Consider the following 26735-nt stretch of genomic DNA (forward strand, 5'->3'; position numbering starts at 1 on the left):
CACTTGCACATTCACTCTCTCTCTCACAGTCACTCTCACACACACTCCTCAAACATACACACTCCGAGGAAAACCTTGCTAGCGCCCGTTTCATTTCTTTGAGAAACGGGCCTTTTTTACTAGTTAGTAATAATATTCATCCTGCTGTCCTCGGAGAACATCTGTTACAGGTGAGTAACTTTGTTTTCCATTCCTAGGTGGACAATGTTATCTGAAGTGATCATATCTTAATTTCTTAATTTTCAGTTTCATTTAATTCTAAAAAGTTTACTTGTAATACGACATTTGAATATTGACTTTCACCTAGGCAATAGGCAGGATTAAACTTATAAGTCATTTTCGTTGCACAGAGTAGTAGCCAAAACACATTTCAAAATGCCAATTTAGTTTTAAAGGAATTGAATATTTAAATAGTCTGCCTTCTGATTGGATGTATATTAATTGACCTTGAGGGGCAACTTTCAAACAATACAGGTATCTGTAAACTGCATCAATTTTCAAAGAGAAAGTTTCTCTTGGAAATTAGAGTCATGAAAAGTATGTACACAGTCTGCCCTTTCAGTTTGTATGTGTACTTTTCCCATGTAAAGCTTTGCACATATTTTTAGAAAGTCAAAACTATGCCTTAGGCACAAAGTGGAATGACTTATCTTAAGTTTAAGATAGAGTGGGTAATATTCAAAGTATCTATTTCTGCACATAAAACTGTATTTTATGCAGTGCTTTTTTTGTAGAAAAAAAGGTGCCGGTACTCATTATGGGCGGGGTCACCACATATGGCTCCACCCCTGTGATAGCCACACCCACATTAACCACACCCCCTATACCAGCCATGGCGCATATAAACAGACATCATTGAAAATATTATAGTACTATAGGAGAAAAAAATAACGTGATTTTTTTCATTATAAATAATCTCTGTAAGCTCTTACAGCTCCAGTATACCCAGTGCAAAATAAGACAGCCAATGTAAATTCTCAAATTGGACATATTACAAACACTAAAATGAAAATAAAATTATTTTTTTCTACCTTTGTTGTCTGGTGACTGTTTTTCTTTCCATATTGGTCCCAGTCTGTGATTCTGCTTTCCTTTGTTTTCGCTTAACTCTTCTGTGCCATTTGTCATTTTTGTCTCCTTTTTCTTTGCTTTCTTCAATATTTTTCAGGCTCTCTCTCTGTCCAGATTTAATTCATTCTTACTATCCATTCATTAATTTCCTTCATCTACCTGTGGCTTTTCATCTTTTCCTCACCCTTGTTCTCCCCATGCCCCTTCCTCTTATTCTCCAGTCTTTCTCTATTCCCCTTTTCCATCCAGCAGCTCTGCTTTCTCTCCCCATCCTTCCATCTGTTTTCCCTCTCTCTTTCCCCATCCTTCCATCTGTTTTTCCCTCTCTCCCCAATCCTTCCATCTGTGTTTTTCCCTCTCTCTCCCCATCCTTCCATCTGTTTTTCCCCTCTCTTCCCAATCCTTCCATCTGTTTTCCCCTCTCTCCCCAATCCTTCCATCTGTTTTTCCCCTCTCTCCCCAATCCTTCCATCTGTTTTCCCCTCTCTCCCCAATCCTTCCATCTGTTTTTTCCCTCTCTCTCCCCATCCTTCCATCTGTTTTCCCCTCTCTCCCCAATCCTTCCATCTGTTTTTCCCTCTCTCTCCCCATCCTTCCATCTTTTCCCCTCTCTCTCCCCATCCTTCCATCTGTTTTCCCCTCTCTCCCCAATCCTTCCATCTGTTTTTCCCTCTCTCTCCCCATCCTTCCATCTTTTCCCCTCTCTCTCCCCATCCTTCCATCTGTTTTCCCCTGTCTCCCCAATCCTTCCCTCTGTTGTTTTCCCTCTTTCTCTCTCTCCCTAATCCTTCCATCTGTTTTTCCCCCTCTCTCCCCAATCCTTCCATCTGTTTTTCCCTCTCTCTCTCCCCATCCTTCCATCTGTTTTCCCCTCTCTCCCCAATCCTTCCCTCTGTTGTTTTCCCTCTTTCTCTCTCTCCCCAATCCTTCCCTCTGTTGTTTTCCCCCTCTCTCTCCCCAATCCTTCCCTCTGTTGTTTTCCCTCTTTCTCTCTCTCCCCAATCCTTCCCTCTGTTGTTTTCCCTCTTTCTCTCTCTCCCCAATTCTTCCCTCTGTTGTTTTCCCCTCTCTCTCCCCAATCCCTCCCTCTGTTGGTTTCCCTCTTTCTCTCTCTTCCCTCTGTTGGTTTCCCTCTTTCTCTCTCTTCCCTCTGTTGGTTTCCCTCTTTCTCTCTCTCCCCAATCCTTCCCTCTGTTGTTTTCCCTCTCTCCCCAATCCTTCCCTCTGTTGTTTTCCCTCTTTCTCTCTCTTCCCTCTGTTGGTTTCCCTCTTTCTCTCTCTTCCCTCTGTTGGTTTCCCTCTTTCTCTCTCTCCCCAATCCTTCCCTCTGTTGTTTTCCCTCTCTCTCCCCAATCCCTCCCTCTGTTGTTTTCCCTCTTCCTCTCTCTCCCCAATCCTTCCCTCTGTTGGTTTCCCTCTTTCTCTCTCTCCCCAATCCTTCCCTCTGTTGTTTTCCCTCTCTCTCCCCAATCCCTCCCTCTGTTGTTTTTCCTCTCTCTCCCCAATCCCTCCCTCTGTTGTTTTCCCTCTTTCTCTCTCTCCCCAATCCTTCCCTCTGTTGGTTTCCCTCTCTCCCCAATCCTTCCCTCTGTTGGTTTCCCTCTTTCTCTCTCCCCAATCCTTCCCTCTGTTGGTTTCCCTCTTTCTTTCTCTCTCTCCCCCAAATCCTTCCCTCTGTTGTTTTCCCTCTTTCTTTCTCTCTCTCCCCCAAATCCTTCCCTCTGTTGGTTTCCCTCTTTCTCTCTCTCCCCAATCCTTCCCTCTGTTGGTTTCCCTCTTTCTCTCTCTCCCCAATCCTTCCCTCTGTTGGTTTCCCTCTCTCTCCCCAATCCCTCCCTCTGTTGTTTTCCCTCTTTCTCTCTCTCCCCAATCCTTCCCTCTGTTGGTTTCCCTCTCCCTGCCAAGTTTCCCGCGAACGGCGCGAAGCCGCGACGCACGCAGCACCAGCCCCTATTTCCGGCCGCTGCTGCTTCTCCTGTTGAGCAGCAGCAGCTGCTACACAAAGAAAAATAAGATTAAAAAAAATTGAAACCTGGCTGAAACGCGGCACCCCGGCACTGTAGAAAGCCATTAGGCATTGGCTGTTGCCCCGCAGCCGCTCCTCCTCTTGCCTCTACATCACTGCCCCTGGAGGAAGACCCCGGAGGAGCGCAGTGACGTAGAGGCAAGAGGAGGAGCAGCTGCGGGGCAACAGCCAATGCCTAATGGCTGTCTACAGTGCCGGGGTGCCGCGTTTCAGCCAGGTTTCAATTTTTTTTAATCTTCTTTTTCTTTGTGTAGCGGTTGAGATGTTATCCTGAGATGATTCCAGGAAATCAGTTAAATTAGTAATAGTAGGATCCCTATCAACCGGGAAAGCCTGGGCTGATAACCCCCCAAAGGGGTTAAATAATAGAGTTTAGAAATTAATATATTATCCACATTAACAAGCTGCAAAACATCACAGAAATAATTCTGTAACAAGGATGAGTTTTAGGAAAATTAAGAATATGCAAGTTTCTAGCTTTTAATGAATTTTCCAATAATTCTATATGTCTGTGCATACTCATACTATCATTAATATGTGCAACACTTACATTCTGGATAGCATTCACTTGTGATTCTAATCTATTAAGAGGACCAGCTACTTTAGACAAATCAGATTCATGTTCCTTCAATTTAGCAATAGTCTGAGAAAATTTCTCAGAGTCCCCTACAAGTCCCTGCAGAAGCAAATTATTCTTAGCAAGCAACGTCCAAATATCTTTCAAAGAAATATCACTAGAGAGTTCACCAGAAGAAGATGACTGTAAATCTAAATCAATTGGCAACCTAATAGGATTTGGTATTAGCAACTGGTCAGAAGACTCTGGAGATGAAGTTAAAGGCGGGTTGAAACACATTCGCTGAGACCTCTCCCTTAAAACCTGGACAAAGAGGAGTACCAGAAAGAGGTGGAGGCAGTCTCAAATTGGGGCTTAAAGTAGCCCCTGAAGTAGAGGGTGTTGATGGAAGAGGGCTAACTAGAACCAAATCACACACCGGTTTCTGAAGGCATATGTGGCTGGAGAAATTTGGATGGGCTGGAGTGGGCTTTGACAACAGCTTCAGTAGTTGGAAAATAAGGCTAGTGCTAGGCAAACTTCTATGGTCTGTGCCCTGAAAATGACAAGGAAAAATCAAGATCAAGTATGCATATGTAGTATCACATCATACCTTATGCTATGAGTTTATTTTGTTGGGCAGAGTGGATAGATCGTACAAATCTTTATCTGCCGTCATCTACTATGTTACCCTATGCACAGGTGAAAGAACATATGCTGTTCCTCTGCGTGTACTTTTACCACATTCAATGGACTGATTCCCAGGGACATGACTAGGGCAGGAATTGCTATAGTGATAATGCTGGACATTTTATATTTGAAAACTATGCAGGTTTTAGTCATAAATGGCTGTGGTAATTTTCAAAGCAAAGACAACAGATGCTTTCCCTTTTGAAAGTAGCACAAAGGTGAATAGCACCCATGAGCTTGATAACAAAGCAGCGAGTCTGAAAATTGCCCTTGAAATGATAGTAAAATGTTTTCACCTGCAATTTGTTTGCCTTTACACTTGTGACACTGTATAGAAGACCAGCAGAAAAGGACAGTTTAGAAGTACTTGAAGTTTGGAGACCACACTTGTTTTTTCTTCAGATGCCAATCTTTATAAAACCTAGAGAGCCAATTCAGGCACTGGATTGACTCTTCATCGTTCTATACATTAGACATTTTTTTAAACTGATAATTGTATTCCTTCTGATCCGTAGGTATGATTTTTATCTCATCAGCCAAGTAGCTCGTCAGGGGACAGTCAACCCCACATACTATAATGTTGTATACGATGACAATGGATTAAAACCTGACCATATGCAGAGACTTACTTACAAGATGTGCCATCTCTACTACAACTGGCCAGTAAGTAAAACTTTAGGGGAGATCATATTACATCTGCGGTGGTCAGCATTTTTTTTAAATTTTAAGGTGGGTTTTTCATTACCAGGATATTCAACACCAAGCTATCCAGAAGCTGTCCAGGTACTACTGATATTAACCACAAGTACCCAGATAGCTATTCGAGCAAGTTAGGACAGCTATGGTGCTGACCTAAGTTGGCACAGCTTCTCCCAAATTGCCTAAAGCACACTTTTAAGGCGTTTCACTGGAAACCCACAAGATACAATACTCAAGATGGAGAAAAAGCCTCAAACTTAAGTAACAACTATTCAGGGAAAACCCACAAGTAACCGCTGTCTTCAATTCTATCATTGGGTTTCTGCCAGGTACTTGTGACCTGGCTTGGCCACTGTTTGGAAAACAGGATGCTGGGCTACATGGACCATTGGTCTGACCCAGTATGGCAACTCTTAAGTCCTTATGTAAAAAACCTTAATCTCTTAAATGTAGTGACAATGTAAGTTTCACAGTAGAATGCACCCAAGGTTCCATATGCACTAGGAACAAATCACTTATCTGCTGTGTTCTTCTGGAGAAATTCAGAAGATACCCCTTTGTAGTGCTTTCCAAAGTACAACAGTCCAAAGAGAAAAGAAGGAGGTCTAAATCCTCATGAATACGCAACAGCAAACAAAAAGAAGTGAGGCAACAAAAGACAAGGATTTCAAAGATGTACCTTTAATAATATCACAAGTCCATTCTCCTAGTGTGTCAGTCTCTGTGTCACTCGACACGGCTATGTTTCAGTGAGTGTGCCTGTGTCAGGAGTCAATAGAACCTGTCATCCAGCAAAGCAAAATTGTGCAAAACATATGTAATCAGAGATATAAAAAATCTAATTCTTAACAAGGCTTGTGCAGGGGACCAGTGGTGTACAGCTTGTAGAGTGAGAGTAACAGCATTCTGCATGTAAATTAGCATGGCCATGTCATGTCTGACACAGAGTCTGACACACTAGGTGAATGGACTTGTGATATTATTAAAGGTGCTACACTACATCTTTGGAATCCTCGTCTTTTGTTGCCTCACTTCTTTTTCTTTACTTTCAAAAGTACATCACTTCTTTCCAAAATGCACGTCCACTGTTATCTCAAGTTCAGAACTGTAGAGTCCCAACCCCTTAGCCATATAGTCATCCAGGTACTGGCATTGAATATCAGTGGTACCCAGATAACCTAAGGCTGCACCGTATCTCTGCCCTCGAATTGCCCCTTCACTACCTGGATAATGCCAAAGCATTCAGACCAGATTTTCAGCAGCATTATCCCCTGGATTCTATATAGCACAACTTAAGTTGCATACACAGATCCGGTCGTATTCTGGATTTGCACATGCAACTTAATTAACAAGCCAGTCAGCACCAGTAATTGCCAATTAACAAGCAATTCTCTGAGGACAAGCAGGCTATATTATTCTCACAGATGGGTCGGCGATCTACGCCGGCCCGGGAATCGACATAATGCATAACAAAAAAGAAAAGGTTTTGCTAGAGCCTTCTGACATGCGTGCAGCGCCGCACCGTGCATGCGCAGAGTGCCTTCCTGCCCGTCGCGTGACTGTGCTCCTCAGTTCTTCTTTTTCCGCGTCAGGAGTGGTAGGTTCTGCTGTTGGTCCTCATTCGCCCGGGAAGAGCCTTTTTTTCTGCCTGTTTCAACTATTTCGCCTTCCTTTTTATTTTCTTTCAATTTGTTTAAAAAATAAATCCCCTTATTTTCTTAGTTACATAGTAACATAGTAGATGACGGCAGAAAAAGACCTGCACGGTCCATCTAGTCTGCCCAACAAGATAACTCATATGTGCCACTTTTTGTGTACACCTTACCTTGATTTGTACATGTCTTTTTCTGGGCACAGACCGTATAAGTCTGCCCAGCACTATCCCTGCCTCCCACTACCAGGAGTGATCTTGATCTCGCAGGGCCTCCCCCACAGGTTTCCCCGAGGCCAGTATGTACTGGGCTCACGTAAAAGGAGATAATGAATCTCCAAACATCCCTAGAACCTCAATTAGATATTTCTTAACCATATCAAAAGGTGCTATAAGAGGAGACCTGGAAAAATTGAGTAACCTCAAGTCTTCTAATCTGGTTTTCTAGGTATTCCAAACAACGATGTATAAAATTCTTATCTTTAACTCTGGTTAAACCCAAAGTTTCCAGTTTTTGAATTTTACCTTCCAAGAAATCCAATCTAGAGGACTGCTGAGCAGATTCCTGTGCTTGAAGAAGAGCAGCCTCTGATAAAACTTTAATATATTTAGTATTTTCCAATGTCAAAGTTTGTAAAAAGGAATGCATGTCAAATGCAAGGTCCCATATTGACTCTAATGTCACAACTGCTGGTTTAACAAAAACCTGTGAAGTTAAAGCAGGTGTAGGCAAGTTGGTTTCGCCCGCGTTTAAGTTTTCTTTCTTTTAGCCACGGCCGTCCTTAGGCCTGCTCGGCTGGTTCTCCCCTCTTTTGTGCCCTTTCTTTGGCACCATCGTGTTTTTTGATTTTGCTAGGCAGTCTTCCCTTCCATGTCATCGAAGACTCCCATTGGCTTCAAATGCTGTACTCAGTGCAACCAGACCATCTCAGGCACAGATACCCATTCATGGTGTATCCAGTGCCTTGGGCCCGAACATAGCCCGGCTAGTTGTGCTCTTTGTCTTTGTATGAAGAAAAGGACTCAACTAGCTCGAGAAGCCTAGAGGGAAAAACATTTTGGGGCTCGGTCCAGTCCTTCGACGTCAGCATCAATGGCTGCATCGACGTTGGTATCGAGGGATGCATCGACGTCGAAAGTGGAAGTAGGCATAGGTGCTGAGAGGCCACGACATGCCGGGAGTAGTGAGGCATCGAGTGGGTCTCCACCCACCTCGAGGTCTCCTGCTATGCAGGCCCCCCGGGATCGTCCATCATCGGACCCGACCTCGAAGCGACATGGGGATTCGATGTTGTCCTTGTCGGCACCAAGGAGCCTCAGTGAGGTGCTCATTTTTGCAAAATTGACTATTACTGATCTGATTTGCATGATCTTGAGATTCATTTTCAAAAGAGAAAAATGTCTCAAAAACAGCAAAAAGTGGCATTTGGACATTTTTCTCTGTAGCACATCCAAATCACAATTTTTGAAACTCAGATTTGAAACGTTTTTCTCAAAACCTGGATGTTTTTCTGCCATAATGGTTAGATGATGTGGTCTAGACTTGTTTCAATCATGCCTAAGTCACAAAAAGGTGCCCTAAATGACTGGATGATCACTGCAAGGATTAAGGCATGACCCCGCTTACTCTCCCAGTGGTCAATGACCCCCTCTCACCCTCCAAAGATGTGAATGAAAACGTATATGCCAGCCTCTATGACAGTTTCTCTACAGTGCACTGAACCAACCACTAGGCTACTCTGGGGACCTGTTTGCTGCTCTAATAGGATTGGCCATACCATGTGAAGCTATTCCTGGAGTAGCCTAGAGGTCGGTGCAAAGGGGTCCTAGGCCCTATTCCACTCTAACTGGTATTTCTGGTGGAAAGTGTTAGCTCTCCAAAACTCACCAAAAACCTACTGTACCTACATATAGATGATACCTGCAGGCATAAGCATATGTGTTCTTATAGAATAGGCTCACTACTCATGTTACTATGGTGCCTAAATGGTGGCGGCCAGTTATATAATTGCACCCCAAAATATAGGGATGGAAATTAAGAGTCCCAGTTGGGATGTGCTTCAGTTCTGGTGGTATTTTAGAAAAGACTGTACCAGTGCAAGAGTTTGTGTATTTGCTGGCATGTGCAACAGAAGCAGCCATTTTACCTATCAAGCTTATTTTCAAAAGTGATCGCCGGCCATAAATCGGGAGATGGCTGGCGATCTCGCAAAAGCAGCCAAATCGGTATAATCGAAAGCGGCTTTTTTGACAGCATCGCCGCTTTCCCGTCGCCTCACCGGCGAAAGTTCAAGGGGGTGTGTCAGCGGCGTAGCGAAGGCGGGACATGAGCAGGCATGGACGTGGCTACCAGATGGCCGACTTTCGCTGATAATGGAAAAAAAAGCGGTGTTCAGCAGTATTTCGCCGGGTTTACTTGGTCCTTTAATTTTCACGACCAAGCCTCAAAAAGGTGCCCCAACTGACCAGATGACCACCGGAAGGAATCGGGGATGACCTCCCCATACTCCCCCAGTGGTCACCAACCCCCTCCCACACTAAAACAATAAAAATAAAAACCTTTTTTGCCAGCCTGTATGCCAGCCTCAAATGCCGTACCCACCTCAATGACAGCAGAATGTGTTCTATCCTCTGACAGCCTTTCCCTGGTTGTGATGTGGCTCTCGGGTGAGTGTGACACCTTTTCTGTTAGTTGCACTGCAGAGTCACATCAGCAATGCATTGTGGTGGGTGTAGGGTAGTGGGCTCTACTTCCATGGTGCTTTTCCTCCTGCTAACTGGGTCAGAGTGTGTCCAGTTTTGTTTCCGGTAGTCCATGAGGTAGTAGCCATTTTTGTCAGCCACTTTTCGATCCCTTTCATGTGTTACCATGTTAGAGAACTTAGTTATTACCTTGAATGTTGCTGAAAGAGGGCATTGTACACCATTCTGCCAGCTCTGACCTACTGCTAATCTCAGTACCAGGGACACACTTTGCCAGTGGGGCACAACCTTTGATCTGCAGTTAACTGTGAGTAAACGTGCTTTTTCAAATAAAGGACTTTTTCAAAGAGATTAGTCTTCAGGTGTCAACTGGTGTGCCAAGGTTATACAGCAGCAACAAGTCCTAGAGGCCTGCGTGTATGCAGGTCCCTGGAGCACTTTTAGTGGGTACCGCAGTGCACTTAAGGCAGGCGGACCCAGGCCCATCCCCCCCTACCTGTAACACTTGTGCTGGTAAATGGGAGCCCTCCAAAACCCACTGTACCCACATGTAGTTGCCTCCTTCACCCCTAAGAGCTACGGTAGTGTTGTACATTTGTGGGTAGTGGGTTTTGTGGGGGGGTTGGGAGGCTCAGCACCCAAAGTAAGGGAGCTATGCTTGTGGGAGCTTTTTCTGAAGTCCACCGCACTGACCCCTAGGGTGCCCAGTTGGTGTCCTGGCATGTCAGGGGGGCCAGTGTACTACGAATGGTGGCTCCTCCCATGACCAAATACCTTGCATTTCACTGGGTTTGAGATGGCTGGCAGTTTTTTCCATTATCGCTGAAAAACAAAACCGGCGATCTCAACCCCGGCGAACTCTGGCATTTGGCCAGGCTAAACCGTATTATTGAAAAAAAAGATGGCCGGCCATCTTTTTTGAAAATACGGTTCCAGCCAGCTGTTGCGCCGCCGCCAAAATAGATCACCGGCGATCTAGTTCGACGGCGACGTTCAATTATGCCCCTCCACGTGTACATTAATAAAATGAATGGCACAAATCTGGCAACTTCAACAGAGATGTTGCCAATGACATGTGGAAGTGGCACTTTCACAGTTCCCACATATAGGTAGCACCATTTCCACATGCGGCTGCCCCATTTTACAAGCCTACATCTGTAGGTACCACAAGTTAAATAGTGAGGCCACAATTTTAACTTGGTTTCATTTTGGAGGTGGAAATAAACTACAGGGGATTGAGGAAAATGGCTCCCTTAAGCCCCTGGCCAAAATAAACAGGTATAACACCCAACATGGAAATGTTTTTCCTATACATGTGTATTCCATTTTGGAAAATGGGGAATACATCTGTAGATTTTAGTACTGCCCATACCACACCCAAATAGCTACATGGTGAGGATCTCTACATATAAGTAGAAGATTTCTGAAGTTGCTGTTTCTCTGAAGATAAGCAGGTTGAATATTCTCACCGATGGGTCTTCGTCCGCAACGGCCCAGGAGACCGGAACTTCAAACCAAACTAGAAGTCTGTGGAATGCTCCATTGCGTGGCCCGAGCGCACCGCACATGTGCGAACGGGTTCCCACCCACGACACAAGCGTGAGTTCCTTAGTTCTTCTGATCCGCGATCGGGAGAGTTGTTTTTTCCATTACGATCCCTTTTTTCAGGCTCAGGAGATGGATTTTGGCATTTTTCACTTCATTTTTCTTGTTTCTTTTAGTTTTTCCTCGTGTTTAAACCAAAATTTAAAAAAATCCCTTTATTTCTTAGTTTTTTTCTTCACCCTTTGAAGTTTCCTTGTTTTTTTGTCATGGCTGCCTTTAGGCTGCTCGATCAGGCTACTTTTTCCTTTTTTGTGCCTTTTTATTTGGCACCATCAAGCCCTTTAATTTTGCTGCTGCCATTCTTCCCTCCATGTCATCGAGGATACCCAGCGGCTTCAAGCGTTGTACTCGGTGCAACCGGACCATCTCGGGAACCGACCCCCATGCGTGGTGTCTTCAGTGCCTGGGGCCCGACCATCTACCAGCTGCCTGTAAGCTGTGTAATTTGATGAAGAAACGGACCCAAGTGGCTAGGGAGGCTCAACTTGAGAAAAGTTTTTCTGATCGGTCCGGTCCTTCGACATTGGCTTCAGTACCGAGGTCGGCGGCATTGACGTCAACGTCGAGGGTAGCATCGACATCGAGAGTGCAGGTAATGGCTTCCGAAAGACCACACCGCACTGGGAGCAGCAAGGCGTCGAGCGGGTCTTGAGGCCTACTGCCATGCAGGTCCCCCGGCCCCGAGGAGGCATGAGAATTCCACGTCCTCCTCTTCGGTACCAAGGAGTCTAGATGATGGGCATCGAGCAAAGGCGAAGAAGCACCGTCATCATTCTCCTTCGACGCACGATACCGGGAGCTCCGGGGAACCAAGAGAGTCGTGCCCGAAAAGCGTCGGCGCCAGGAGGACCGCTCACCCTCTATACAAGAGGTGCCGATGCGTCAGTCTTCAGGCAACTTGGTACCGGCTCTCGAGCCCCCTCAGATTTTGCAACCGAGTTCTGCATCGGCCCCCCAGTCTTTTCTGATGCAGGCTCTCGATGAGCACATCAGGGCCCGGAGCTTCTGGAAGGGTTGCTTCGCCAGTCTGCCTTGGTGTCAGGGGTGCTTATGCCTTCTGTACCGACTGCGGAGGCGGCATCTGGGCCATCACCTGTGGTGAGGTCCCCGTCCTCGATACCGCTTGTGGTATCGGCGTTGGCTGCCACCCGGGTCGATTCCCCCTCGACGTCGGTGGAGGATGCTTCGCCAGAGTCTAAGCAAGGGTCGACTTCACGCCACCCCCCACGAGGTCTTCGATCCTTGACATCGAGACAGGCTCAGGTTCGGGCTGCTCTTAGGGAGCTTTTGTCCGATACCGATGAGAAGCGCTCGTGGGAAGAGGAAGAAGACCCCAGATACTTTTCGGAGGAAGAGTCATGTGGTGTCCCTTCTGATCCTACTCTGCCAATCGAAAGTAGAGTGTCTCCACCTGAGAGTCTTTCTTTCTCATCTTTTGTTAGGGAAATGTCTAAGGACATTCCATTCCCTATGGAGGTTGTGGATGAGCCCAGGGCCGAGATGCTCGAGGTCTTGGACTATCCTTCTCCACCCACAGAGGTTGCAACGGCCCCCTTGCATAATACACTGAGGGAAATGCTTATGCGAAATTGGTCGTGCCTTCTTTCTAATCCAGTGGTCCCCAAGAAATCTGAATCCCAGTACAGAGTCCATGGAGAACCTGTAATGGTGAAGGCCCAATTTCCTCACGATTCCATGGTGGTGGACTCTGCTCTCAGAAGGGCCAAGAGTACTAGAGACTATGCCTCGGTGCCCCCAGGCAGAAAGTCTAGGACTTTGGATTCTTTTGGGAGGAGAACTTATCAGGCCGCTATGCTCGCCGCCAAGATCCAAACTTATTAGCTCTACACGAACATCCACTTACGGAACTCTGTGAAACAAGTGTCTAGTTTGGTTGACGCTCTTCCTCCGGAGCTCGCCGAACATTTTCACCAGGTGGCCAGGCAGCAGAAGGCGTTTCGCAAATTCCTGGCCAGGGGGACTTATGACACTTTTGATGTAGCATCCTGAGTAGCTGCTCAAGGTATAGTGATGCGCAGACTCTCATGGCTGCACGTCTCTAACCTGGATCATAAGACCTAGCAGCGAATGGCGGATGTTCCTTGCCAGGGGGATAATCTTTTTGGAGAGAAAGTAGAGGACATGGTCAATCAGATCAAAAAGCACCATGATGCTATGGATTCTCTCTCCCGCCAGGCGTCTTCTGCTACTACCTCCTCATCCAGGAGGTTTTTTGCAGGGAGGAGGAGTGCTCCCTATTCTTATAATAGGTGTAGGTACACTCCTGCCTCTCGGCAGCCTGTCCAGGCTCAGTGCCAGCATGCCCGTTCTCGTCAATGGCGTGCGCCTAAGGCCCCTAGGGCTCCCCAACAAAAGCAAGGGACGGGCTTTTGACTGGCTCCAGTGCAAGATAGCCTCAGAAAAAGTATCCGTACCAGACGGCTTACCGATTGGGGGGAGGTTGAGATTTTTTTTCACCAAAGGTGGCCTCTTATAACTTCCGACAGGTGGGTTCTTCAAATAGTCCGGTTAGGTTACGCTCTCATTCTGGAATCCAGGCCTCCAAATTGCCCTCCGGGAGCTCAGTCCTTCAACTCCCAGCACAAGCAGGTACTTGCAGAGGAACTCTCCGCCCTTCTAAAGGCCAATGCGGTCGAACCCGTTCCACCAGGGGAAGAAGGGCTGGGATTCTATTCCAGGTGCTTCCTTGTGCAAAAGAAAAAGGGGGATGCGTCCCATCCTAGACCTAAGGGCCCTGAACAAATTCCTAGTCCGAGAAAAGTTCAGGATGGTTTCCCTGGGCACCCTTCTTCCCATGATTCAGGAAAACAATTGACTATGCTCTCTGGACTTACAGGATCCCTATACACACATTGCGATACTCCTAGCTCACAGGAAGTATCTTTGGTTTCAGTTGGGAACTCGGCACTTTCAGTACTGTGTACTGCCCTTTGGCCTCGCATCTGCGCCCAGGGTATTCATAAAGTGCCTGGCAGTTGTCGCAAAATCGCTACGCAGACTGGGAGTACATGTGTTCCGTTATCTCGACGATTGGCTGGTGAAGAGCACCTCGGAGGCAGTCGCTCTACAGTCCATGCAGATGACTATTCAACTACTAGAGCTACTGGGGTTTGTAATCAATTATCCCAAGTCCCACCTTGTCCCGGTACAGAAATTGGAATTCATTGGAGCTCTGTTGGACACACGGACGTCTCAAGCTTATCTCCCCCAGGCAAGGGCGGACAATCTCCTCGCTCTGGTGTCCTTGGCTCGAGCGTCTCAATGGTTCACAGCTCTGCAGATGTTGAGACTTTTAGGGCACATGGCTTCCACAGTTCATGTGACTCCCATGGCACGCCTACATATGAGATCAGCTCAGTGGACCCTAGCTTCCCAGTGGTGCCAGGCCACAGGGGATCTAGAGGATGTGATCCATCTCTCCACCAAATTTTGCAAGTCCCTTCAGGGGTGGACCATTCGATCCAATCTGACCTTGGGACGTCCATTACAAATTCTTCAGCCGCAGAAAGTGCTGACAACGGATGCATCCCTCCTAGGGTGGGGAGCTCATGTAGATGGACTTCACACTCAAGAAGCTTGGTCTTTTCAGGAAAAGGATCTTCAGATCAACCTCCTGGAATTACGAGTGATCTGGAATGCGCTCAAGGCTTTCAGGGATCGGCTGTCCAATCAAATCATTTTAATTCAGACAGACAATCAGGTTGCAATGTATTACACCAACAAGCAGGGGGCCACCGGATCTCGCCCTCTGTGTCAGGAAGCCGTCAGAATATGGCTTTGGGCTCACCAACACGGCATGTTTCTCCAGGCCACGTATCTGGCAGGCGTAAACAGTCTGGCTGACAGGTTGAGCAGGATCATGCAACCTCACGAGTGGTCTCTGAACATGGAAGTTGTCCGCAAGATCTTCCGAGCATGGGGCACCCCCTTGGTGGATCTTTTTGCCTCTCAGATCAATCACAAGGTCCTTCAGTTCTGTTCCAGGCTTCAGGCCCACGACAGACTAGCGTCAGACGCCTTTCTCCTTCATTAGGGAGCAGGCCTCCTGTATGCTTATCCTCCCATACCTCTAGTAGGGAAGACTTTGCTGAAACTCAAGCAAGACAGGGGAACAATGATCCTGATCGCTCCTTTTTGGCCTCGTCAGATCTGGTTCCCTCTTCTTCTGGAGTTGTCCTCCGAAGAACCGTGGAGATTGGAGTGTTTTCCTGCCCTCATCACCCAGAACGAGAGGTCACTTCTACATCCCAACCTCCAGTCTCTGGCTCTCACGGCTTGGATGTTGAGAACTTAGAGGTTGCTTCCTTGGGTCTTTCAGAGGGTGACTCCCGAGTCTTGCTTGCTTCCAGGAAAGATTCCACGAAAAAGTGTTACTCTTTCAAATGGATGAGGTTTGCCGTCTGGTGTGACAGCAAGACCCTAGATCCCTTCTCTTGTCGTACACGGACCCTGCTTGAATACCTTCTACACTTATCAGAGTCTGGTCTCAAGACCAACTCCGTAAGGGTTCACCTTAGTGCAATCAGCGCTTATCATCAACATGTAGAAGGTCAGCCTATCAGGGCTGGTCTTAGCAAGTGTGGGGCCCTATGCAGACCAATTTGATGGGGCCCCACCCTAGCTCCAGGGCCGGCCACCCCTCCCTCCAAGCTCCAAGGCCCCCAGCTCCAGGGCTTGTCGATCCTGCAGAGTCAATGCCAACTGAAAACCATGTCTTTTTCACAAACACAGATAACACCCTAATCCACTATAGAATAAGTAGTAATATTTAAACTTTCTATTTAGACAAAAATTAAACTGAACCCCCAAGATGCCAGACTCTGCATACAATGCAACACCACAGAAACAGAAAATGTCCCCTAGTACTGTGCAAAATATAAAGACAGCAAATGTAAATTTGAAAAAAACTAACAAATACCAATCACCACTTTACAAATTAGCAAATAGAAATAAAATAAATATAGAAAATAAAATAATACCATGTTATTGGACTAATACATTTAGCTTTCAGAGGCCAAAACATCCTTCCTCGGGTCAATACAGTATAGTACTGTTACAGTATCCTATCCTGACCTGAGGAAGGGGGTTTTGTTCTCCAAAGGTTAGCAAAAATGTATTAAAATTAGTCCAATAAAAAGATTACCTTGTTTACATGTTCTATTATAAACATTTATTAACACAGCTACAATACTACTTTATTCTAAAGCAAAAAAATAAAAATATATATTTTATTTACAGTTTGTTGTCTCTGGTTTCTGCTTTCCTCATCTTCTTTTCACTGTCTTCCTTCCATCCAGCATCTGTCTTCGTTCTCTCTCTGCCATCCAGTGTCTGCCCTCTCTGCTGTTCCCTCCGTCCAATGTCTGCCCTCTCTCCCTGCTCCTTCCATCCACATCTGCCCTCTATCTCTGCCCCTTCCATCCACCATCTGCCCCTGTCTGCCATCTCCCCTTCCATTCACGGCCTGCCCTTTCTAGCCCTTCCATCCACTGTCTGCCCTTTCTCTCTGCCCCTTCCATCCACCATTTGCCCTCCCTCTCCCATCCATCCGGGTCTGCCCTCCCTCTCGCTCCCCCTTCCATCCAGGATCTGCCCCTCTCTCTGCCCCTTTTTTTCAGCCCCCAGTTCCAGCCCCACTATCCCACTAGTCCCCTGTTTCAGCCCCAGCCCTTTTCTCCCACCAGTCCCGAGCTTCAGCCCCCAGCCACTTCTCCCTGTCCCCTTTTCAGCCCCCAGTTTTAACCCCAGTCCCCAGCCCTTTTCTCTCACCAGTCCCAAGCTTCAGCCCCAGCCACTTCTCCCTATCTCCTTTTCAGCCCCCAGTACCCAGTTTCAGCCCCTGCCCCTTTTCAGCCTCCAGTCCCAGTACTAGCCCCCTTATCCCACCTACCCTCCTTTTCAGCCCCCAGTTCCAGCCCCTTTCATCCACATGCCTTGTATTAGGGCCCCCCTTTTCAGCCCCAGAGCCATTCTCCCACCTGACCCATGCATGCCCCATTTTCCCACCAGCCCCATGCATGGCCCCCATTTTCCCATATGGCCCCTTCTCAAATCCCAGTTCCAGCCCCCTCAGAGGAGGGCGGGGCTCAATGCGGGAAGGCCCAACGACGTCCAGGAGATTTTTAGTAGCAGGGCAGACGCGAGGCGCTGCCTGCTACTCCGGCGCTTCTCAAATTTCTTTTTTAAGGTAGGACAGGGTGGTAGGAGCAGCGATCGACCGTCGGGGGGGTGGGAACGGTGGGCGGGGCGACCTTAGGCGCGCCGCGCGGGGACCCCTTGAGCGTGGGGCCCTATGCGGTCGCCTCGCCCTAAGACCGGCCCTGCAGCCTATCTCTGGACAGCCTTTAGTAGTTTGTTTCATAAGAGGTTTGCTTTTGTCAAAGCCCCCAGTCAAACCCCCACCAGTGTCAAGGGGTCTCAACATCGTTCTCACCCAGCTGATGAAAGCTCCTTTTGAGCCACTGAATTCTTGCCATCTGAAGTACTTGACCTGGAAGGTCATTTTCTTGGTGGCTGTTACTTCAGCTGCTAGAGTCAGTGAGCTCCAAGCCCTGGTAGTGCATGCACCTTATATCAAGTTTCATCACAACAGAGTAGTCCTCCACACTCACCCTAAGTTCTTACCGAAGGTGGTGTCGGAGTTCCATCTGAACCAATCAATTGCCTTGCCAACATTTTTTCCCCGTCCACATACCCGCCCTGGTGAAGACAAGTTGCACACCTTGGACTGTAAGAGAGCATTGGCCTTTTACATGGCGCGGACGAAGCCCTATAGACAGTTCGCCCAGTTGTTTGTTTCTTTCGATCCAAACAGGAGGGGAGTCAACCATCGGAAAACGCACAATCTCCAATTGGCTAGCAGATTGCATTTCCTTCACTTATGCCCAAGCTGGGCTGACTCTAGAGGGCCATGTCACAGCTCATAATGTCAGACCCTTGGCTGTTTCAGTGGTTCACTTAAAGTAAGCCTCCATTGAAGAGATTTGCAAGGCTGCAACATGGTCATCAGTCCACACATTCACATCTCACTACTGCCTTCAGCAGGATACCCGATGCGACAGTCGGTTTGGGCAGTTAGTGCTGCAGAATCTTTTCAGGGTTTAGAATCCAACTCCACCCTCCTAGGCCCATTTCTGTTTTGTTCCAGGCTGCAATCTCACTTAGTTGTGTTTCTTTTCAGGTCAATCTATGTTATGTCCTCGCCGTTGCGAGGCCCAGTTGACCAATGATCTTTGTTTTGAGTGAGCCTGGGGGCTAGGGATACCTCATCGGTGAGAATATTCAGCCTGCTTGTCCTCTGAGAAAATGCATACCTGTAGCAGGTATTCTCCGAGGACAGCAGGCTCAATATTTTCACATACCCGCCCTCCTCCCCTTGGAGTTGTCCTTGCTTTTCTGGTTTCCTTGTTATTAAACTAAGGAACTGACTCTCATGTCGCGGGCGGGAACCCGTCTGCGCATGCGTGGTGCGCTCAGGCCGCGCACGGAGCGTTCCAGAGACTTCTAGTTTGTTTTGAAGTTCCGGTCTCCTGGGCCGTCGCAGACGACGACCCATCGGTGAGAATATTGAGCCTGCTGTCCTCTGAGAATACCTGCTACAGGTATGTATCTTCATTTTACATAGGTATGTGATATACACGTGTGTATGCTGCTGTTTACATATGAGTATGTTTCTAAAATAATAGCCTTTATGTTCTTTCACATTTCATGGTTATAGCATGAAACAGAAGCAGATGTTCTGCAAAGTTGTTCATACATTAACATTGCATGTGATTATTAACTGTTATAAGCTAAACGGAGATCTATAAAAAGACCAACAAAAAGATTCCAAAGTACAGGTAAACCAGTGGTAAAACTTTTAGTTTTTTTCTCCGCTCCTAGCAAATTCTAGTGAAAAGAAAATTAGGGTTCCTTTTGCTAATGTGCGCTAACAGATTTATCATGCACTAACAATTAGTGCGCACTAAATGATAAGATGCCCATAGGAATATAATGAGTGTCTTATCATCTAGCTCATGCTAAATCCAATAGTGCACCTTAGTAAAAGACCCCTTTAGTTTGATAATAAAAAAAAAGTTTACAGTATTCAGAACTTCCAGTATGTAAAATGTTTCTGCAGTTAAGCTTTTAAATATGTGGAAACCTCAGTAATTTGACCTTTATGCAAATGATAAAATGCAGTACTTTTATTAGCAGTGATTAGATGAAACAGTTATTCATTTCTATTATTTGTTTCGCAGGGTGTTATCCGTGTGCCAGCACCTTGCCAGTATGCTCACAAGCTAACTTTCCTAGTGGGGCAGAGCATCCATAGAGAACCCAGCATGGAACTAGCAGAATATCTTTACTATCTGTAGGGGGAGAAAACAAACAGTTTAAAACTAGATGTAACTTCAAAGGGATTTAAGTGATGTAGTGCATGTTACTGTTTTTATTTAGGTATTCTAAGAAATTGACAGCTTTAACTTTCAAAAATGTGTGCATTGTTCACAGCACATTCATTTGCTCGCATTGGAATGTACTGTGAAAAATAGAGTTTTAAAAGGCAAGTTTGTTACTTGAAGTACTTGTATATTTTTTTAAGTTGTAGAGCAGAGGTTTTCAACCCTATCCTTGAGCTTCCCTCCACCTAATCAATCTATTTTTGCAGTTTATTCATAATATTCATAAGCAAGATTTGCATACACTGCCTTCATTTCATGCTATTCATTGTGGATATCCTGAAAATTAGAGTGGCTAGGGGCTATTTGAGGGCAAGGATGAAATTCCCTGTTTTAGAGAAATTTAATTTTATTATATGCTGTATTTCAAAATGCTAGTGGCCGAGAAAGATCCAAGAGTTGACTTTATGCCAAGTCACTTTATGATCCGGATGTTTTGCACTGTATGCATCATTTTTCAGAAGTGTGACAGAATTGACCTAGAATAGCTTTATACTTTGTAATTAAGAAACTGTATTTATGTGTATAGTGTAGTGAGTAAAGATGACAACAGAGCACCAGAATAGGGTACACTTATTTCTTCAGTCACAATGCCAGAATTTTATATTGTATAGAAGCAGAAAGAATGTAGGAGAATGCAATCTATCCTAAAATGTCTGTTGCTAAAACTGATAATAGCATGGTAAAAATAGAAAACAGTATGTTTCCAAGGATAAAAAGGATTTCAGACCAATGATTTTGGGTGTTTTTATTATTGTGTGTAAAAATAAAGTTTATTGTGAATTAAACTTATTTTTTCATGTATTGATTTTGACCCAAAAAGAAAGATGTTTATACTTTCTTTTTGATCTTCTTGTTTTATTTGTTATAATGGAATAAATTCTTCCAAATTCTAAATCCTTCAGTTGTGCTGACCATGCATGTAGGCATTCTGAGTTGTGGCCTTCACTTCCAGATACCATGTTCTAACAGATGCCATGTCAAACTGTCTTTCATGTTCTAAAGTTGGGATCCCCATGGGTTATAATCAGCCTGCATTTCAGCCACTCCATGTTGCATTATGCAATGGATTCTCCGAGGACAAGCAGGCTGCTTGTTCTCACGAATGGGTGACGTCCACGGCAGCCCTCCGATCGGAGAGATTCACTAGCAACAGCGTTTGCTAGCCATTGCGTGCGCATGCACCGTGTGCATACGCGACCGTCTTCCCGCCCGAGCGCGCTCGTGTTCGTCAGTCTTCTTTTTTCCGTGGCTCAGGACGGCTGTTTTTCGGTCGGTCTGCGCCCCAAGGAGACCCCTCACGTCTTTTTGCCGCATTCTTCCATTCGGAAGTTTCCGGTTTTTGTCTTTTCCGTCGTGTCTCTCTTAGTTTTTTTAAAAAAAACTTCCCTTACTTCGTTTTTTCTCGTAAGTTTCCTTTCGTTGTCGGGCGCGGCCTTTTTCGCCGCCTGTACGGGTTTTTTCTAACTTTTTTCGTGCCATTAGCCATCATCAAGAATTTTGACTTCACCAGCGCGATTTTTCCGCCCATGCCCTCGAAGCCTGCCAGCGGCTTCAAAAAGTGCACCCAGTGCAGCCGGACTGTCTCCCTCACTGACAGGCACGTTTCATGCCTTCAGTGTCTGGGGGCCGGGCATCGCCCCCAGGCCTGTACTCTCTGTCTTCTCTTGAAGAAGCGGACTCAGGCGGCGAGATTGGCCCAGTGGAATCTTTTGTTCAGGGCCTCGTCCGGTGCTTCAACGTCTTCGGTACCGAGGTCATCGTCCGGTGTGTCTACGTCTGCGGTACCCAGCTCTTTTGCCGGTGATCCAGCGTCTACGATACCGAGGTCATCGGTGGTATCGATGTCGTCGGAGGGTGCTTCGTCTTCCGGAGTGCAGGTGAGGGCTGTCCATTCCCCTGCTGGTGGTGGTGAGCCCTCGAGTAGGTTTCCACCTGCCTCGAGGGCTCCTGCAGTACAGGCCCCCCGGGATCAACCTCTTTCAGACCCGGCCCATAGGAGACGTTTGGATTCGACGTCCTCCTCTTCGGTACCGGGAGGTACCAGTGACGTGCTTCGTGCGAAGGCAAAGAAGCATCGTCATCGGTCGCATTCCAGACATGGTACCGAGAGCTCTGGGTCGCCGGTGGCACCCGCACCCAAGAGTCGACATCGAGAGGACCGCTCACCCTCCATTCAGGAGGTGTTGATGCGTTCCCCTGTGGACAGCCTACGTCCTGGACAGATTTGCAGCTCGTCGCCGGTACCGGACTCCTTGCCTCTCTCGACAGCCACTCTGAACAAGAGCCTCAGGGCCATCCTTCCAGGGATCCTGGAAGAGCTATTGCGCCCTTCTCCGGTGCCGGAGTTGCTTGCGCCGCTGGTACATACGACTGAGGCGTCGGCTGGGCCCTCGTCCGTGGTGAGGTCTCCCATTGCGGTACGGCATCGGCTGCCTCCCAGGCAGACTCCCCGACGACATCGATGGAGGGAGCTCCATCGCCGCCGGTACGGGAGTCTTCCTCTCGACGCTCCCACCGTGGTCATGTTCCTACGGAGTCGAGGCAGGCACGGCTTTGGACAGAAGTTCATGAACTGGTGTCCGACACCGATGGTGAGGCCTCGTGGGAGGCAGAGGAAGACATCAGATATTTCTCAGATGAGGAGTCTGATGGTCTTCCTTCTGATCCCACTCCCTCCCCTGAAAGACAGCTTTCTCCTCCCGAGAGTCTATCTTTCGCAGCCTTTGTCCAGGAAATGTCTACGGCCATTCCCTTCCCTGTGGTTACGGAGGATGAGCCAAGGGCTGAAATGTTTGAGCTTTTGGACTACGCTTCACCACATAAGGAATCGTCCACAGTACCCATGCACCATGTCCTCAAGAAGACATTGCTGGCGAAGCCACTAATTAATCCCCACATTCCCAAGAAGATCGAATCCCAGTATCGGATCCATGGGGACCCGGAGTTGATGCGGACTCAGTTGCCTCACAACTCTGGTGTGGTGGATCTGGCCCTTAAGAAGGTCAAGAGTTCTAGAGAGTATGCTTCGGCGCCCCCGGGCAAAGACTCTAGAACCTTGGATTCTTTGGGGAGGAAGGCCTACCATTCTTCAATGCTCATTTCCAAAATTCAGTCCTACCAGCTCTACACGAGCATTCATATGCGGAACAATGTGCGGCAGTTGGCGGACTTGGTGGCCAAGCTCCCCTCTGAGCAAGCCAAGCCTTTTCAGCAGGTAGGCAGCTGAAGGCATGTCATAAATTCCTGGCCAGGGGTGTTTACAATACTTTTGATGTCGCGTCCAGGGCCGCTGCTCAAAGTGTGGTGATGCGCAGACTCTTATGGCTGCGCGCCTCAGACCTGGAGAATAGACTCCAGCAGCGGATAGCGGATTCTCCTTGCTGGGGGGATAATATTTTTGGAGAAAAGGTCAAACAGGTGGTAGAACAGCTCCACCAGCGGGACACCGCTTTCGACAAATTCTCCTGCCGGACGCGTTCAGCATCTACCTCAACTGGTAGACATTTTTATGGGGAAAGGCGGACTGTTACCTATTCTTCTAATAAGTGTAGGTACAATCCTCCCTCTCGCCAGCCTGCTGCCTAGGCCAAACCCCAGCGCGCTCGTTCTCATCAACAGCTTGCGCCTCCACAGGCCCCTGCAGCTTCCCAGCAAAAGCAAGGGACGGGCTTTTGGCTGGCTCCAGCAGAGCATAGCCACAATCAATGTGTCCGTGCCGGACGATCTACTGGTCGGGGGGAGGGGGAGGGAGGTTAAAATTTTTTCACCAAAGGTGGCCTCTCATAACCTCCGACCAGTGGGTTCTTCAAATTGTCCGGCTAGGATACTCCCTCAATTTGGTCACAAAGCCTCCAAATTGCCCACCGGGAGCTCAGTCCTTCAGCTTCCAGCACAAGCAGGTACTTGCAGAGGAACTTTCCGCCCTTCTCAGCGCCAATGCGGTCGAGCCCGTGCCACCGGAGCAAGAAAGGCTGGGATTCTATTCCAGGTACTTCCTTCTGGAAAAGAAAACAGGGGGGATGCGTCCCATCCTAGACCTAAGGGCCGTGAACAAATATCTGGTCCAAGAAAAGTTCAGGATGCTTTCCCTGGGCACCCTCCTTCCCATGATTCAGGAAAACGATTGGCTCTGCTCTCTGGATTTAAAGGATGCTTACACTCATATCCCAATACTGCCAGCTCACAGACAGTATCTTCGATTCCGTCTGGGAACACGGCACTTTCAGTATTGTGTGCTACCCTTTGGTCTCGCCTCCGCACCCAGGGTGTTCACAAAATGCCTGGCTGTCGTAGCGGCGTCTCTACGCAGACTGGGAGTGCACGTGTTCCCTTACCTCGACAATTGGCTGGTGAAGAACACCTCCGAGGCAGGAGCTCTACAGTCCATGCAGATGACTATTCGACTCCTGGAGCTACTAGGGTTTGTGATAAATTATCCAAAGTCCCAGTTCAAAAACACGATTTCATAGGAGCTCTGCTGGATACTCAGACTTGTGCCTACCTTCCGGACGCGAGGGCCGACAATCTTCTGTCCCTCGTTTTCTGGGTGCGAGCATCTCAGCAGATCACCGCTCGGCAGATGTTGAGATTGCTTGGCCACATGGCCTCCACAGTTCATGTGACTCCTATGGCCCGTCTTCACATGAGATCAGCTCAATGGACCCTAGCTTCCCAGTGGTACCAAGCTGCTGGGGATCTAGAGGATGTAGTCCAGCTGTTCACCAGTTTTCTTCGATCCCTGCAGTGGTGGACAATTCGGTCCAATTTGACTCTGGGACGTCTCTTCCAAATTCCTCAGCCGCAAAAAGTGCTGATGACGGATGCGTCTCTCCTGGGATGGGGAGCTCATGTCGTTGGGCTTCACACCTAAGGGAGTTGGTCCCTCCAGGAACAAGGTCTACAGATCAATCTCCTGGAGTTACGAGTGGTCTGGAACGCTCTAAGGGCTTTCAGGGATCGGCTGTCCCACCAAATTATTCAAATTCAGACAGACAACCAGATTGCCATGTATTACATCAACAAGCAGGGGGGCACCGTGTCAGGAGGCCGCCAGAATGTGACTTTGGGCTCATCGATACGGCATGTGTCTTCAGGCCTCATATCTGGCTGGCGTAAACAGTCTGGCCGACAGGTTGAGCAGGATCATGCAACCTCACGAGTGGTCGCTCAATTCCAAAGTAGTACATGAGATCTTCCAAGCGTGGGGCACCCCCTTGGTGGATCTCTTTGCTACCCGAGCCAACCACAAGGTCCCTCAATTCTGTTCCAGACTTCAGGCCCACGGCAGACTAGCGTCGGATGCCTTTCTCCTGGATTGGGGGGAAGGCCTCCTGTATGCTTATCCTCCCATACCTTTGGTGGGGAAGACTTTTACTGAAACTCAGGCAAGACCGAGGCACGATGATTCTGATCACTCCTTTCTGGCCACGTCAGATCTGGTTCCCTCTTCTTCTGGAGTTGTTTTCCGAAGAACCGTGGAGATTGGAGTGTTTTCCGACCCCCATTACACAGAACGAGGGGGCGCTTCTACATCCCAACCTCCGGTCTCTGGCTCTCACGGCCTGGATGTTGAGAGCGTAGATTTTGCCTCCTTGGGTCTTTCCGAGGGTGTCTCCCGGGTCTTACTGGCTTCCAGGAAAGATTCCACTAAAAAGAGTTACTTCTTTCTATGGCGGAGGTTTGCCGTCTGGTGTGACAACAAGGCCCTAGATCCTCGCTCTTCTCCTACACAGACCCTGCTTGAGTACCTTCTGCACTTGTCTGAGTCTGGTCTTAAGACCAACTCTGTAAGAGTTCATCTTACTGCAATTAGTGCATACCATTACCATGTGGAAGGTAAGCCGATCTTGGGACAGCCTTTAGTTGTTCACTTCATGAGAAGTTTGCTTTTGTCAAAGCCCCCCATCAAACCTCCTACAGTGTCATGGGATCTCAATGTCATTCTCACCCAGCTGATTAAACCTCCTTTCAAGCCACTGAATTCATGCCATCTGAAGTACTTGACCTGGAAGGTCATTTTCTTGGTGGCAGTTACTTCAGCTTGCAGAGTCAGTGAGCTTCAAGCCTTGGTAGCTCATGCTCCTTATACCAAATTTCATCATAACAGAGTAGTCCTCCATACTCACCCTAGGTTCTTGCCGAAGGTGGTGTCGGAGTTCCATCTGAACCAGTCAATTGTCTTGCCAACATTCTTTCCCCGTCCTCATTCCCGCCCTGCTGAACGTCAACTGCACACATTGGACTGCAAGCGAGCATTGGCCTTCTGTCTGGAGCGGACACAGCCCACAGACAGTCTGCCCAAATGTTTGTTTCTTTTGATCCCAACAGAAGGGGAGTGGCTGTCGGGAAACGTACTATCTCAAATTGGCTAGCAGATTGCATCTCCTTCGCTTACGCCCAAGCTGGGCTGACTCTTGAGGGTCATGTCACAGCTCATAGTGTCAGAGCCATGACAGCGTCAGTGGCCCACTTGAAGTCAGCCACTATCGAAGAGATTTGCAAGGCTGCAACGTGGTCATCTGTCCACACATTCACATTGCATTACTGCCTACAGCAGGATACCCGATGCGACAGTCGGTTTGGGCAGTCGATGCTGCAGAATCTGTTTGGGGTTTAGAATCCAACTCCACCCCCCTAGGCCCATTTTTATTCTGTTCCAGGCTGCACTCTCATTTAGTTGAATAAGTTTAGGTCAGTCTCAGTTATGTCCTCCCCGTTGCGAGGCCCAATTGACCAATGTTTGTTGTTTTGAGTGAGCCTGGGGGCTAGGGATACCCATTCGTGAGAACAAGCAGCCTGCTTGTCCTCGGAGAAAGCGAAAGCTACATACCTGTAGAAGGTATTCTCCGAGGACAGCAGGCTGATTATTCTCACCTACCCGCCTGCCTCCCCTTTGGAGTCTTCCCTAGTCTTTTTCTTTGCTATGTATTGGACTGACGAACTCGAGTGCATTCGGGCGGGAAGACGGTCGCGCATGCTCACAGTGCATGCGCATGCGAGGGCTAGCAAACGTTGTTGCTAGTGAAGATCTCCGATCGGAGGGGCTGCCGTGGACGTCACCCATTCGTGAGAACAATCAGCCTGCTGTCCTCGGAGCATACCTTCTACAGGTATGTGGCTTTCGCTTTGTGGGATCTTCTGCCCAGTAGGAGCACAGAGGCAGAAGATAGTGATCATAGCATCCATCTGAATAGACCAGCAGAAGACAACGCATACATATCAGCCCACATGGGCAGATGGAGGAAGTAGCAGTGCAAGCACTAGCCAAGA

At 47.7% G+C, this 26735-nt stretch overlaps 1 protein-coding gene across 1 annotated transcript in view; it reads left to right on the top strand.

Moving 5' to 3' along the window:
* The window catches only part of PIWIL4 (piwi like RNA-mediated gene silencing 4), a 455470-nt gene extending 435272 nt beyond the window's left edge, over nucleotides 1–20198 (top strand). The window contains exons 19-20 of the mRNA XM_030200207.1: nucleotides 4859–5006; nucleotides 19263–20198. Of these exons, the coding sequence (XP_030056067.1) occupies nucleotides 4859–5006; nucleotides 19263–19379 (265 nt within the window). The 3' untranslated portion in view covers nucleotides 19380–20198. The remainder of the gene's footprint in view (nucleotides 1–4858; nucleotides 5007–19262) is intronic.
* The last annotated feature ends 6537 nt before the right edge of the window (nucleotides 20199–26735 follow it).

This window comes from Microcaecilia unicolor, chromosome 4 (genome assembly GCF_901765095.1).
Source record: "Microcaecilia unicolor chromosome 4, aMicUni1.1, whole genome shotgun sequence".
NCBI classification, from domain to species: Eukaryota; Metazoa; Chordata; class Amphibia; order Gymnophiona; family Siphonopidae; genus Microcaecilia; species Microcaecilia unicolor.